Here is a 15710-nt window from a genome sequence, read left to right as displayed (position 1 = left end):
CTCTAATTAATGTACTCATAGTAATGTACTCATAATTAGTTATTATTGCCACCCAGGAGTACTTTATAATATTCCTGATTAATGACTATTCTAATTATATTTTGTATCTTCTTAATCCTAAGAAATGACTGGAGTTACCTTCTCTACATTAAAAATCCCCAGTTAATCAGAAGCATGGTTGTAGTTTTGACTTTGTGCTTCTTTATAATATTATATACTGTGTGGTACAACATTCTCATTTGTAGTATCTTGAGATCATGCAACTTTCTTATCACTTACTGTATATAGATATGGAAGTTTTATTATGCATTTTTATAATGGAAAAGGCTATTTGTATAATCTCAAGTGCTTTTTTCTGTTTCGCTTTCTGAATTACTAGGTATATTCTTTAAACTTTAGACTTTCACCTTCATGAAGATTTCAGTTTCTTTTTGCAGTTTTATTATTGATGCAAATATATGTTTGAAAGTTAGTTTCATTTTGTCTTTTTACTGCTTCATATAGGACTCTGCTTTGAAAAAAATCCTTCTTCTTACAGGGATAGTGAACCCATAATGTAGAGTACACCCTTTTATAAGAATATAAGAAATGGTTGATACAGACTCAGTTTTATAATACCAATCGTGTAACACAATAAAATGGTGTTTTAAAGTTTTATCAGTTAATGCTCTGTGTTAGCAATTAAAGCAACAATTATTATTACCAAGCCATCTGATAGCCGCACAACTATAATAATACCACACCAACACTGTTCTGTGCTGAAGGGTGAGAATGTATACACACTTTGTGGTACCAAAGTTAGATTACTAGAAACAAGAATATTATTAGCTCCTTCTTCTATCTTACTTAATGGGAGCACATGAAAAGAAAACTGTGATGTTAATGTTTGTTTAAAGTGGAAACAGTTCACAGCCTATACAAGCTAATAAACAGGATATGGGTGGAAGGAAATATGCCGGACGAGTGGAGCGTTGCCCTCGTCTGCCCAATTCGCAAAAAGGGGTAAAAACTAGACTACTCGAACTACTACGGGATCTCCCTGCTGAAAGTTGTGTATAAGGTTTTCTCGAAAGTACTAGACAGTAGTTAAGAAGCCCATGCTGCGCAAGTCCTTGGAGACTACCAGTGTGAGTTTCAATGTAATCGGTCAACGATGGATCATATATTCACTATCAGATGCATTTTAGAAGTGCTATGAATATAACACTGATGTCCATCAACTATTCGTAGATTACAAGCGTTGTGTTGATAGAGCATACTTGTACCAGACGCTGGGACAGCTAGGAGTTGATCAGGCTTGTAAAGATGACCATGACCAAAACCAGTGTTAAGGTGAAGGTGCAGAACCAGGTATCACGTGAGTTTCAGGTGAGACAAGGCCTTAGACAAGGAGATACACTCTCGTGCTTACTATTCAACTTAGTTCTAGAACTAGTGATACGGAACATCGACATCAACAGAGGAGGAACATTACTGAATAGATTGGGGCAGTATTTAGCCTATGCGGATGATGTCGATTTGCTGGGTAGAAACGTCCAAAACCTTAAAGAAAACTTTATTCAGCTGGAAGAAGCTTCAACCAGGCTTGGGCTAACCATCAATATGGCGAAGACCAAATACTGTACATGGTGATGACCAGGAAGGGCACCATCACCAGCGATGCTCGAAATCCAGGGCTACCAGTTCGAGAAAGTCAGTACTTTTAAATACCTGGGATCGCTGATCTCTGAGAAAAATGAAATCAGTCTGGAAATTAGAGGGAGAATCAATGCAGGAAATCGATGCTACTTTAGTGTGCAGGACCTGATGAAGACCAGACTTTTGTCCAGGAGGGTATTGAAGGTGATATATCGGACCATTATCCACCCTGTGGTAACCTAAGCAGCGGTGACATGGGTGCTGACAAAGAGAGATGCGGAACTCCTTAACACGTGGGAGTGAAAGATCCTCCGAAAGATCTTCAGGCCAGTCCAGGAAGGGGGAGAGCGGCGAATAAGAACCGACGTCGAGCTCTACAAGCTGTATGAGGATCCCCCAATAACCGCAGAGGTAAGAGCGGCACGGCTACGCTGGCTTGGACATCTAGAGTGGAAAAACGATATCAGAGGGGTACGGATAGTCTTCTGTCAAAAGCCAGAAGGAAGCTTCAAGGGCGTCCCTGCAAGAGATGGATGGACGATGTTGAAGGAGGCCTCAGAAAGTTGAGAGTGAGAGGATGGTGAAGACTGGCTCAGGACCGAGAGGCGTGGAGGAGGCCAGGGCTCAACAAGGGCAGTAGCGCCATGGGGTTAGGTTAGGAAATGGTTCACAGCAGAGTCTTTAACGAGTAATTATGGAAAATAATGTTGAAGATGAGTCTGTATATAAACAATTAAGAATCTAATTTCTAAGAGATTGCAGAAGCATGTCTGCTTTTTGGGACTGTGACAAAGTGAAAGAATTCAAACATGTTCAATATGTCCTTGAATTCTAAACCATTTGTTGAATCTGAAATAAATCATTTGTATATTTACCTTTTGTTTTACTTGTGGTTAAACTGTACTTTATTTTTTTATTTAGGAAAAATATTAGTTCAAGTTCAAAAGTTATTTGCCATTTGTAATAAGTACATTGGAATTCTTATTCATGTTTGTTCCCTTAGTCTACCAAAAGGTGAAGACAATATAAAAAATAGTAAGAAAGTAGTGCAAAAAGACATTATCATCCAATATACAATACAACACAAAGTGGAATATACAACATACAGTATTGAAAAACAACATACAATATTAAACAATAGTAAATATTTTACAATGGTAAACAACAGTGTGCAGTAGACAGTGCAGAAAATACAACATTCAACAATCGGTCATAACAGATCGTAGTCAATCAGGTAGTGACTGTCACGATTATAGTCCCCCCTCCTTAAGGGTGCTCCAGCCCTTTCACTTGAGACTTTATTCTGCGCACCTGATTCCTATTCCCAGCCCACCTTAAAAGCCAGGCGCTGACGCTCATCCGGGCTCTGCATCTGGTTTCCGTACCGTGCGAGTCCGGGACCTGGAAGCGCCTGGTCCCGTTAAGGTTTTAATCTCGGTTCCTGTTCCTGTTCCCTGTCTGCCGGTTCCGACCCGGCCTTCGTGTTTTAATTCCTTGTTCTGATGGATCTCCTGGTTTTGGACTTACCCACTTGTTTGGATTCTCTCTAAGGACTACTCTTTTGGATTGTTCGCCTCGGCCACACCTCCCCCGTGCACCAGCGCACCTTGGACACGCCCCCCTGTCTTCAGCCCCGTATTCCTGCATGACGTTTCCCTAGTGTTTCCCCACTTCTTCGGATTGTGTCGTCCGCATAGGGTCCGGAAAGAACTGTTTGTTACAGTGACTTTGCAATAAGCTATTAGTTATTTGTGACACTCAACCCTTGGGTATAAAAATTATTTCTGAACCTGTCTCTCTGTGTTTTGATGATAATTGTAAACTTGCTTTCAGTTCTGTTGTATCTAATTGTGTCAATTTATATATTATACATTTGTGGATACTTTATCTTCTAGATAATTTCTATAAAGTACTGTACATAGTACATGAGTGAAAGTAAGGTGTAACATGAATGTGTGTAGTGAGATGGGAAACGACTTTCATAGCCACAGGTTAAAGAACAAGGTTTAGGTGAGCTAATATATTATGTTCCAATAAACTAAACCAACCTGTTTTAAAATTGTGAAGAGCATGTGGGAGGAGTCACCTTTAGAGTGCTCTGCCAGAAACCAAGGAAACAGACTTCAGTCAAGAGTTGCGTTTTCATGAAGATAATGTCATGCTAACAATTTTGACTGTCTGATAAGCATTTAAAGATCTGAAGGCACAGTGAAGACAGACACAAGTACCTTTTTTACATTGTTGTTCACGGGTGGGTGAAGGCCTGCTCAGAGTTTATCAGATTCCTGTTACGCATAAGCAGGTAAGGTTTTTGTATTCTTTCAGATTCTCATTCAGACAAAAACAATGTTTTCAGAAACTAAGTTTTGATGCAATGGAAAATGTAAAGTATGTTATATATTTATTATCAATATAGCATATATATATATATTTAAATGCTCACTTTTATTGTTGATTATTTAATCATAATTTCATTAAGTGACAGAAATTAGGATACTAATAATGCAGATGTAAACTGACAACTGCAGTAATTAGCCTTCACTTTTCCAGAACAATTTTCTAGACAATTTATTGATATGCTACTAAGAGAATCAGTGTATATTACTGATCTATGATTGAAAGAAAATGGAGCAGTGTATAGACTTTCTTAGAAAGTGTTTACTTTGCTAGGTAGGTCTTGTCATTCTGTTACACAGCTTTTTTACGGCAATGTCATCTGTTTCCTCCTAATTTTCTTGTAGACCTAGAACACAGTTATACTGAGAGCAGGTACTTTCCCAGTGCCGGTTCATCCTGCAAGACTTCAAATTGGTTTAGGTTCAAACAATTTCAGAGCTCACTATTCAAAAATAGTTTAAAAAAATGTTTTAGTTATAATAGATGCTGAATAGAGTTTAGGTAATAGGCAGACGTATGTTTCTGTGAATCGGAAGAAGTGGTTAGAAAATTGGTGGAGTGATAATACTTTCAACTGATAAATCCACAAATCCGCCTTGAACCGGAGCCTTTCCCAGCAGGCAATGGGCACAAGGCAGGGTAGAAAGTCCTGTCATGCAATATTATTAATACTGACTAATCAGCTGTGAACTTGTTTATTGGTAGTTAATAATAGCTTAAAATATTTTGTCCTTTCAATTCTTCAGGTCTTCCAACTGAAAAGTAGTCTTTTTTTTTGTCTTATTTTGTTCTAATGTTTTTGTTTTGCATAGGAGTTTTTCTTGGAACTTTACCTCATTTTATTAAAATGTAATTTTTGCCTATCGTAGGCAAACATTTCCCTTTTTCAAGAGTTGTAAAAATGTAAACTACTTTAGCTTGATTAGCATAGAGATGGCTGGAGAAACCATGAGAAGAGATACAGAAACCAAGAGACCAGACAGAAAAGAAGGCCCTTCCTCTGTTCCGATTGGAAAACGTTAGGATATATAGTAAAACTTAGCAAGGGGTGTTATCTTAAAAATGTATTATGTACTAGTAGAGTCTCATTTAGAATATTTTGAGCTTACTGTATTTGGTCCCTGCATTACAGAAAAGATATTGGTGCTCTAGAAACTGATAAGTGCAACTAGGTACTGTACAGTATATTCTGGATTTTAATCACAAGGGGAAAGAACTGAGTCTTAAACAGAGAGACAAGTATTCAAAATTCTTAAAGGCATTGAGACACACTTCGTCAGAATGAATAGTGAAACACAAACTAGACAACACAAGTGAAAACTATGTGGAATTGCATTTAAATGGGAACTACTTCTTTACCCAAAGGATTGTAAGAATATGGAAAAAGTTACTCTGCCATGTTTTTAAACACAGAAACCCAAGGTTCCTTAAAAAAACAGCTGGATGAGATAGATCAATAAGCTATTAGATACAAAATGGTCATTTGTAAACATTCATATGTTCTTATGATAAGTTTTAAGTTAGTCCTAACAATTGAATTGTTCCTAATCGAACAGAATCCATATGGTCTATTCAGTTAGCAAGTTTACTTTAGGCTACCAGGTTAGGCTAAAGATCTGTAAAAATGTATTGTATATACTGCAAATAAACAAAAGCATTGCATTATAATGGTTAACATTTGCAATTTACAGTATGTCTTTTTTGTTTCTGATTAAATTAGGTATCCATCCATCATTTACTATATAAGAAATCTTATGCCTATTCTACCTACAGGTATACTTATTTCTGGTAAGGGCTGCAACAGTGTAGTCACAAGCAGAAAACAGGACAACACCCGACTCCAGTCATAACTTAGCTATTAAAAACTTGAATATACTACACAATGTCACAATGACTTTATTTTTAATATCATTCACATACTGTCACATTCTGTATAACAGCTGTAGTACAGTATATATCTCTAGGTCTCACATGTTTCAAAATTATTTCTGACCTGGGCTCAATATTTGAGAAAAAGTGTTGAAAAAATGTTTAACTGAGAGCAGTAAGTTTGAAGCAAGTGTGATTTTATGTTTTAGTTCTACAGTGGAATGTTTGACATCTTAAACTCTGAAACTCTTCATAGAATGCCATGATGGCATCTAAGTAAGATAAAATTTGTGATTTCATGAATAATTAGATTTATTAATAAATAATGGATTTTAATCATTAGATTTTTTTATGACAAATTGAAACATTTTGCCTTTAGAAATGACATAATGCCAGTCCATGACTCACCTGCCTTAATGTAATTGAATTAAATTAACCCTGGTAAGAAAACTCACACATCAGACAACAACGAAGATCATACATTTGTGATATGTATCCTCAAAATACAATTAACAAAGAAATATTCCTCAGCTAGCTTCATAATGCCAAACAGGAAAATAAAACCCGACTTATTTCCTTGATGCTAGATTAAAAGATGAAACGCCACATGTTCATCTTTAGCTTTACTCTTCCTATTTTAACTCCACAGACTTGAGAAGCAATAATGCCTCCCCCTGGAGTCTGTCTGAACATTATGAGGGATCGTCAGAGGCAAGAAGGTCAAGGATCTCTTAACAATCCAGAGAAGTTCTGTGGCCAAGACTTTGAACAGCTGCGCACCTACTGTCTGATAAAGAGAGTGAGATTTGTGGATGAGACTTTCCCACCAAGCAGAGATTCTATTGGCTTTGGTCTGCTACAACCAGATGAGATGGCAAGAGTTGTATGGAAAAGACCAAGGGTAAGTCCAGGGATTTAAAAAAAAATTCTGGTTCTCCTTACAGCTGACATAACAGCATTTATTTAGAAGTCACAAATTGACATGGAATGAAAAGCATTTCCACTTCAATACTATTTACATAAAATGATAAGTCAAACAATGGCTAGCATTGTCGCTTGTCTCAGTTCCATTTGCATGGAGTTTGAATGCTCTACCCTTGTTTGTGTGGGTTTCCTCTGGATGCTCCAGTCCAAAAACATACTGTACTGTGCTTCTGGGGAAATTACCCTGGTGTGAGTGTATGCCCTGTGATGGCCTGGCGCCCCACCCTGAGTGTATCCCACTATGTGCCAATAACTTGCGAGGGTAGGCTCGGGCACCCCAGTGACCCTGTTTTGGATAAAACAGTTAGAACATGGATGGCTAGATATGTCTCAACATGTGCTCTATACAGCAGAGAGGAATATTGCTTTTTTCACTTAGGACCTAAGTCAGCTCTTTCCTGAAGGAAGCCAGGGTATCAGTTTCAACAACATGACTGGGAAACTTGTTACATACTCCCACATCTCTTTAAGCCAGCGGCCATATTACCCTGCAACTCACATCTGGTGACCCCATGAAGCTAAGAAGAAGTGAGCCTGGTTAGTACCTGGATGGGAGACCTCCTGGGAAAGCTAAGGTTGCTGCTGGAAGAGGTATCAGTGGGGCCAGCAGGTGGCGCTCACCCTGCGGTCTATGTGGGTCCTAATGCCCCAATATAGTGACAGATTCACTATACTGTAAAAAAAGACACCATCCATTGGATGAGACGTAAATCTGACTCCGTGGTCATTCAAAATCCCAGGCCATTTTTCTAAAAGAGTAGGGGTGTCACCCCGGTGTCCTGGCCAAATATCCCATTGACCTTAGCCAATCATAGCCTCCTAATAATCCCTACAATCTATGAATTGGCTTCATCACTCTGTCCTCCTTCCCCCCGGATAGCAGATTGTGGTGAGCGTACTGGTGCACTATGGCTGCTGTTGCATCATCCAGGTGAATGCTACACATCGGTGGTGGTGGTGTAAAGCACTTTGAGTGGAGTGTCCAGAAAACTGTAATTGTAAGCACTTATTATTAATTATGGGGTACAAACTATACTTTGAATGTATGCCTGTTGGAAGGGTCTATATTGCGTTACTGGAGGAATATGTATAAAGAAGCTAAAAGGGTATCTCAATGCTCTTTTCCACATTTGTCTGTATAATTATATGAATTGAGCATAAACACCTTTAATACTTTTAAATAATCATTCACAATACGATCTCTCTGTTTATGTCTTATTGTTATTAACACTTAGACTATAAATCTTTCAATTATTTGTGAAATACAAAAACATCAGAACAAATGGTTACTAATAAACTGAAGACATTATAAAGACATTATAAAGCTATTTCTTAAATGGTTTCGGTGAATCGGCCACCACAACATGATTAGGTAGTTTAGCAAACATTCACACCTCCTTATGCAAAGAAATTACCTGGATCTGGAAGGTACAGGATTTTCCAGCTATAGTATTTGTTTGTTTTTTTTGACAACATGGATATTGTAGCCTTGACACCTATCTAATTTTTAATAAATAACTTATTATTGCTAATATGTATTTCAAAATATCCTGAATTTGGAAAATGATTCATGTTAGATATTTGTGTTAAGGCTTTGGATAAAAGACCAGAAAAGGTTTATGAAATTAATCATTACTTTAAATGTCTGTTTTCTTCATTTGCTGACCTAGTAGATTATTAAATATAATAGCAAATTACAGTAGCTAAATGATTAAATAGACATTTAAATGGAAACAATAACCATCCTTTAGTGTGAAATCATTTATTGTTGTTCTGTTATACATAGCTATATTTCTATACATATATACATAGCTATATGTTTGTATCTTCAATCAGCAATAATTTTTTTTATTATGAAAGAAAACATTTCTAACACATATCATACATTTCCTTTGAAAGTTTTTCAGTTGAGATGTTGTGCTGAATTTAAAAGCAAATTAACCACAGATATTTAAATATCCTCTCACATATTGAATAATTCTAGATCAGTGCAAGACTTTATATCACTGGCACATATTAGGTAATAAGACAATTTTATCTTAATTTTAGTACAGTCCAGTCTCCATCTTTTGAGGCAAATGTTCAACATCCATGTCTGAGTTTTGTAAGAGATGGGCAGGTTGAACAAAAGGATGGTTCTAAAATAGTGTCATTATCTTGTTTGCCTCAATATACAAAATATTACTTTCTGATGAAAAGTAAGCATCTCCTCACAGGTAGTAGTAGTGAGTGCTGAAACTGCAAATTAGGTATAAAATTTTAAAACATATTTAATAACTTTCATTAACCTTTTCATATTAGTTTACTCTCTGTTTGTAATAGATTATATGCATCATATGCATACCATTGTCATGATTAAAATGATTCACTGCTCATAGTAAGGACTTTTAAAGTGTCTTTGTGCTGTTATTGAAAGTCATGAGTGTGGTATAAACCACATTTACCACTGGCTCCACCCACACTGCCTATCCCAGTGTTGCTTTCCCTTGTCCTGTGTTTACCTAAGGAAAGAAGCAGAAAAATAACCATAAAAGTTGCATTTGATGACAGTTTATTCGAACCATAAACTATTATTCAACTAGTGTGTCTATAATCAGAGTTAGGAAAGTGATCCTGACAAAATAAATAATTTTGTGAATGAATTCAGAAAAAAGAGCTTTTTGACTTGCAAGTATTGCAGTTTGCTTTGTCCTTCTCAGCTGTACAGAAAAATAATTGCCACGAGTAAGCACTGAGAATATCCAGGTCATTCACTCAAAATAATAAAAAAAACAATGTACTGTATATACACCCTCTAAAGGTAAAGTATAGTTTTATCAGAGAAATACAGTATTATGTTACCAAACATAACCTTACAAAAGGTGAAAGGGAAGGAGAAGGTGTCAACTACACAAGCTAACTGGGAGATTCTGATGTGCTGGTCTTTCCTGAAAACCAAAGCATTTAAAAGATCTGGTTAATAAAATTAATCAAAGTATACTGTATAAAGATTCTGTTAATCACTAAATAAGATATTAGCTGGCTGGTGTTTGAGGGAACTGTAATATCAGCTAACCTACCACTAGAAACTGGCAAAGGTCTTTATCATTTGTAATTATAGTAGACACTGTGAGATTAATTAATGAGATTAGTGGAAGAGGTCAATTACACATGTTCACAGGGGGTTCACAGTAATTAGTGGACCTCAGGGATATAAAGGGCTGGATGGGTTTTGAAAGCAGTCAGCGGGAGGAAGGCTTTTCAAGAGTGTTGTTTGCTGCAAATCTGGCAAGGTTTCTGCACTAAATCCCCCTCTGCTGTCCAGTATAGGCCTTCGTGAGTTTTAACCTGCTTAGATTCATTGGTCACCACAGGGTCTGTTGCAGACATACTGTATAGTATCAAACACAAAAATGTTTTTGGTACTTGGAATTGTATGATGGCAAAGATAAATGCAAAATATCGATAAAAAGTTGCATCTTTACAATTTTGTCAAAGTTCATCCCAAAATGCACAGGTTATAAGAGAGTAATATGTCAAAGTTTCCCTTCAATAATGATGATTTTTGTGTTCATTTTAGAATCTTCACAGTGATCCTCAGCTGTATGTGAATGACGTCTCCAGGTTTGATCTTTGCCAAGGACAAGTGGGTATGTGTTTTTGTTTTCCCAAAATTCACTCTGAATTGCATGCATGCTTTCCATATTCACCTTGAGTTGACTGATAAGTTGACCCATTTAAGTCCTACATTCCATATAAGTGATATTTTCTTTATTGTGAATTTTTAATGCAATATGCACTTTCTTATCCTGCTTCCACAGAAATAATACATATCAACACAACACCCTTCTTGCATGAATTCCCTGGATCCCTTTGGTCAAGGAAAGCTGAAAAGTAATTACTTCATACAAACCACCTTTCATATCAATGTTTTCTGATAAAAAATATACTTACATTTTAAAGTAAACATTGTGCTCAAGATATCAGCGTCAGCTCAAGATATATTTTATTGCAATTTTCTTAGTATTCCATAAACACCAGCATAATCCTATGAATAGCACCAATTACATTTGTAGTTTGCACAGTTTGTAGTTTGTAGTTTGTAGTTTGCACAAAATACTGTAACAACACCCTTTTAGAAAAGTGAAACCTTGAAAGTGATTTAGTGATACACTGTTAAATGTGATAGCTGTCTACTAGTTATGATTATTTTGTATATATTTTTGTATATAAGGGATTTTGTGCTAAAACATAACTAAAAATGCCACTTCATAGCAGATATTCAATATGTTCCATATATAGTTTAGAAGTTATGTAAGGACATCAGCTCAGCGAGAGCTAGTCACCACTTTCTTATAAGACATAGCTTGTGGTATTGTTATATCTGAATTTGTATTTTGAAAGTTTTGACACTGTCAGGAATCACTTCTAAAGGGTCTACTGACACCTATATTATTGTGTATAAAAATATCACCAATTAAAAAATTTCAAAATCAAGAGATTTATTGAGCTGTGTCATTAAGGTTGTGTGATGCTTATTTTATTTGATAAAAATAAACATAATCAGGACCCTAGTAATACAGAAGCTTGGATATTTTTTAATTCAACTTCTAGATTTCCTGAACACTTTTAGTCTAGCTTTCCTACTCCCAGGTAGTGTGACCATTATACTAGCATTGCACTGAAGGGTTTAATAAAATGAAGATAAAAATTAGTCTCTACATTAATATTAAATGTACAACATCCATTTGTTATAATTCCACACCTATTTCAATGCATATGGTGTCAAAAAACAAAAATAATTTCCAAACCTTTGATCTCTAAAATTTTTAAAACCTATAAATTATTGTATACAGTATTTTTATTGAAAGATCAGTTTTGTAGAAACCTATGTATGGAGCTATGGCATATCATCCCTTGGAGGAAATTATTGTAACGATACGGGGTTCACGTGGGCGCCCTCGCCTCTGCCGCATCAGGTTGGCCCCCCACCATCAGCGTTACAATATTTTAATATTTAAGACTGTGTTAAAATTATTGAAAACATATTTTCAAGTCAAGTAAAAAAATCTGTCGTACAAGTTTAATCAAATAACATTCATCTGACATAGTTCCCATTAAGCTGTTTTTAAAAAAAAGGAAATTCATAGAAAATAACAATTATTTTTTGGTCAAAAAACGTTAACAATTCAAGTTCCTAAACTTAATGTATTCAATCTGTAGGTATTAATATTTAGAGCATAGTGGTAAAAAGATACAAACAAAATACACACTACCTATTCTCAAGATGTAAAACAATAAGCAAAAGTATTTTACAAAATAATTAGTTCATGATTAGAAATACTTCTGCAATAACACATTTTATTATTTTCTTTTCAAAACAAGGAAATACAAACTAATGTGCTTTGCACCATCATCAAATCACTAAGAAATGTTTTGATGACCACTGTACTGAATCCCTGTGCATAGCATGGATCCGAAATCAGGGTGTGCCTTGCAAACAATATTTTACCCAGTCTTTGATTTTGATGATTGAGTACATTTTGTTTTAAAACTATTTCTAAGTCTTTTTTTCTTTCAGGCAGTTGCCTGAGGCTTTACTTTGTAGTGTTTGGAATTTCTCTGTGTAATGTTTACAATTTCATGTATTAAAAATAACTCATGCGTGCAAAGAGATTCAAAGAACTTGACAGTCAGGAAAATTTCCCACCCAGTAATTAAACGTCACTTAGTAAAATGAAACAATATGTGCTTCTAGCGATTCCTTTACTAGAGGAATGTGTTAATAGTGAAAAACAAAACTTACATAAGCAGCAGCTAACAGATATTTGAGTGGGGGTGCGGTGTCAAACTGTGTTAGATGCAAAGGATCGAGTGTAGGTCAATTCCATGCTAAAGAGCAGAATGTCTAAACAGCCAAAACTTTGTTTCCTCTGTCTACTTTTCAGCAAAGATTAAACCTTTACTTGATCCTGTCCAAAAACATTGCTATACTCAAAATTAAGTGACTTTGCTTGACAGTTTAAATATGTATTGAGGTATGTAAAATCTACAGGAGTGTTAAGAAATGCCATTGAAACATGTGACAGCATGATTCTCCCCTCTTTTCCCAACAGATTACACTTTACATAGGGTGTCTACCCTGTCTGTAACTATTCTAGTCATTTCAAACAGTGAAAAGTGCAATAACATGGATGGAATTTCACTCACAAAGAGTTAATGTCTACTGACAAAACTGACAATGTATCTTTACTTTTCTCATGTTTTAGGTAACTGCTGGTTCCTGGCTTCACTGGGTGCATTGACATTTCAGCAGCATATTAGGAAACAAGTTATGCCTTGTGACCAAGGATTTCAAAAGGATTATGCTGGAATTTTTCATTTCAGGGTAAAGAACTTAAATACAATATAACTCTGACAGTTACTAGGGAAGGTTTAATTGCATTGTATCATAGTTATTAATCATATTTGTTTGTCTTGTACCTAATGTAAAAATCACAATTTGTCATCTGTTCCCTAAAGCAACCATTAACTAGATTATTGTTTTCTTAGTATTGTTTTCTTAGTAAGAAAATTAAGTTTGAAAACCTTGTTCTTTTTCCAATTGTATTAATCTGTTTGTTTTTCATACTTCTTTCTGGGTTATATAATATGATTTTCAAATAACAGCCCAACCAGAACAAACAACACAAACACACTGATAAGTGTTTAAACAAGTAGGAAATGACAGGATAGCAAAATAGACATCTACTTAGCCTCATTGCACAGAAAGATACTTGTAAATTTGAGTTTTAATCACGGCCTTATGAATCTCTCACAAAATTACTGTTAGGCCTTGTTTATGAATTGGAAGGCATTCAGTAACAGCTTGCATTCTGTAATTGATGAATGTGTGCTTTTTTACAATCTGCATTCTTAAGTATATCTGTGTGTATTGAATGAAAATACTTTTGTAATTCTATAATCTTTTACATTATTATAATTTTATAATGTATTATTTTATATTTTAAGAAATGCAATTTTAATCAGAAGATAATTTTTTCTTAACCTCTTCAGGTTCAAAGTCGAATGTTTTACTATGGGGCAAATTAATGAGTTAATGAGTGTGCAGTCATTATGTTGCAGGAACTCATTATGTTGCAGGAACATATGCTTAGTTAACAAAACACCACATCCAGTAGCTAGAAATGAGTAAAATGAAACATGACTGGTAAATGGACATGAATTTAAATTGGCTTTTATTCTCTTCTGAAGCTTTCTATACATTGTTTGCATTCTCATTGTTCTCTTGTTTTTGTGCATCTTCAATCTATTCTGTCATTATGTCACTGTTACAAAGCCAACTACTGAACATATCTTCTGTTCACCCCGAGGGCCTGAGTAAACTATTATATTATGCACTTCACGTTGGTATTTTAGTTTGCCTTAGTAGAGGCAAAAAGGAAAATTGGCACATATTGTGCATCTATTCAACTATTTACAAACAGGATATAAAAAGGCTAATTCCAAACATTAATGCTTGGGAAAACTAATGCCATTATGAATTAAACAATTTTCTACAATAATACTACACTACATGTAAGGCTTGATTCATGCTGTTTGATTCACCTAAGTATGTGTTTTTACTTGCAATGAAATTTGCCTCGGGATGTTTTGGGCATTAGACCAATTATCCCTTATCTAACCATCTGAAAAAGGACTTTCGTCACGTATTTCTGAAACAAATGCATTCTTCATCATATAACCCTTTTGTAGATCATAAGACCTTTCTTTTCTTTTTTACTGTATTTGTACTGGGCAATCCAGCTTCTGATACTCTAATAACTATATAGTATGATCTCTATATGAGGTCACAGATCCACCACTTATTTTATACTTAAGTCTAGAAAGGTATCAGCATCTTACTATATTTCCATCATCATCATCATTTTCATCATTCAAAATGTAATTCTACAGCAACAACACAAGCCTATACTTCTGCTTTCCGAAACAGTATTTTAGTATAGTGTATTACATAAGGTAACACCCTGAGAATATGCCAGTCTGTGATGTCTGTTTTTTGTTGTATTTGTTTCTACAGTTCTGGCGATTTGGGAAGTGGGTGGATGTTGTGATAGACGACAAGTTGCCAACCCTTGACGACAACCTTATTTTTGTCAGACCTAAAACCCAGAATGAATTCTGGCCTGCCTTGCTGGAGAAGGCCTATGCCAAGTAAGTCTGTCCAATGTCTACATCTACTTGAACCAGAATATAATTCTAAAAAATATAATCCACCAACAATAAAAGAAAAGAAACTCATACTGTCAGTGCTCACAAAACTGATGATTTTGAGAAGTGACAACCAGAACCCTAGGAGAAATATGATGTCTTTTGAGTACAGAAGAGCTGTTCCATCACAAGTTCAAATAATAATAATAATAATAATAATAATAATAATAATAATAATAATAATAATTGCTTACAGTTATACTGTATAGCACTTTTCTGGACACTCCACTCAAAACACTTTACAGGTAATGGGGACTCCCCTCAACCACCACCAATCTGAAATATCCACCTGGATGATGTGCCAGCAGCCATAGTGTGCCAGTACACTCACCACTCGTCATCTATCAGTGGAAAGCCAATTGATGAAGCCAATTCATAAATGGAGATTATTAAGAGGCCATGATTGATAACAGCCAAATGGAAAATGTGTCCAGCACACCATGGTAACACCCCTACTCTTTTTGGAAAGGAACAGGGAGCCAGGACCTCAGTTTTACATCTCATCCGAAAGACAGCACCTTTTTATAGTATTGCAAACCTGTCAATATAGTGGGGAATTAGGATCCACACAG

At 35.6% G+C, this 15710-nt stretch overlaps 1 protein-coding gene across 2 annotated transcripts in view; it reads left to right on the top strand.

The window, feature by feature from the left end:
- Window positions 1-3725: 3725 nt before the first annotated feature.
- LOC148674844 (calpain-9-like) overlaps window positions 3726-15710 on the top strand; it is a 36767-nt gene continuing 24782 nt past the window's right edge. For both annotated transcript variants that reach the window (XM_088625521.1, XM_088625522.1), the window contains exons 1-5: window positions 3726-3940; window positions 6554-6805; window positions 10448-10517; window positions 13137-13255; window positions 14948-15081. In XM_088625521.1, coding sequence (XP_088481647.1) covers window positions 6569-6805; window positions 10448-10517; window positions 13137-13255; window positions 14948-15081 — 560 coding nt within the window. In that variant the 5' untranslated portion in view covers window positions 3726-3940; window positions 6554-6568. The remainder of the gene's footprint in view (window positions 3941-6553; window positions 6806-10447; window positions 10518-13136; window positions 13256-14947; window positions 15082-15710) is intronic.

The sequence above is a fragment of the Lepisosteus platostomus genome, chromosome 3, assembly GCF_059453375.1.
Source record: "Lepisosteus platostomus isolate fLepPlt1 chromosome 3, fLepPlt1.hap1, whole genome shotgun sequence".
Taxonomy (NCBI): domain Eukaryota; kingdom Metazoa; phylum Chordata; class Actinopteri; order Semionotiformes; family Lepisosteidae; genus Lepisosteus; species Lepisosteus platostomus.
The sequence above is the reverse complement of the archived record's forward strand: the minus strand, read 5'-3'. Positions and strand labels throughout refer to the sequence as shown.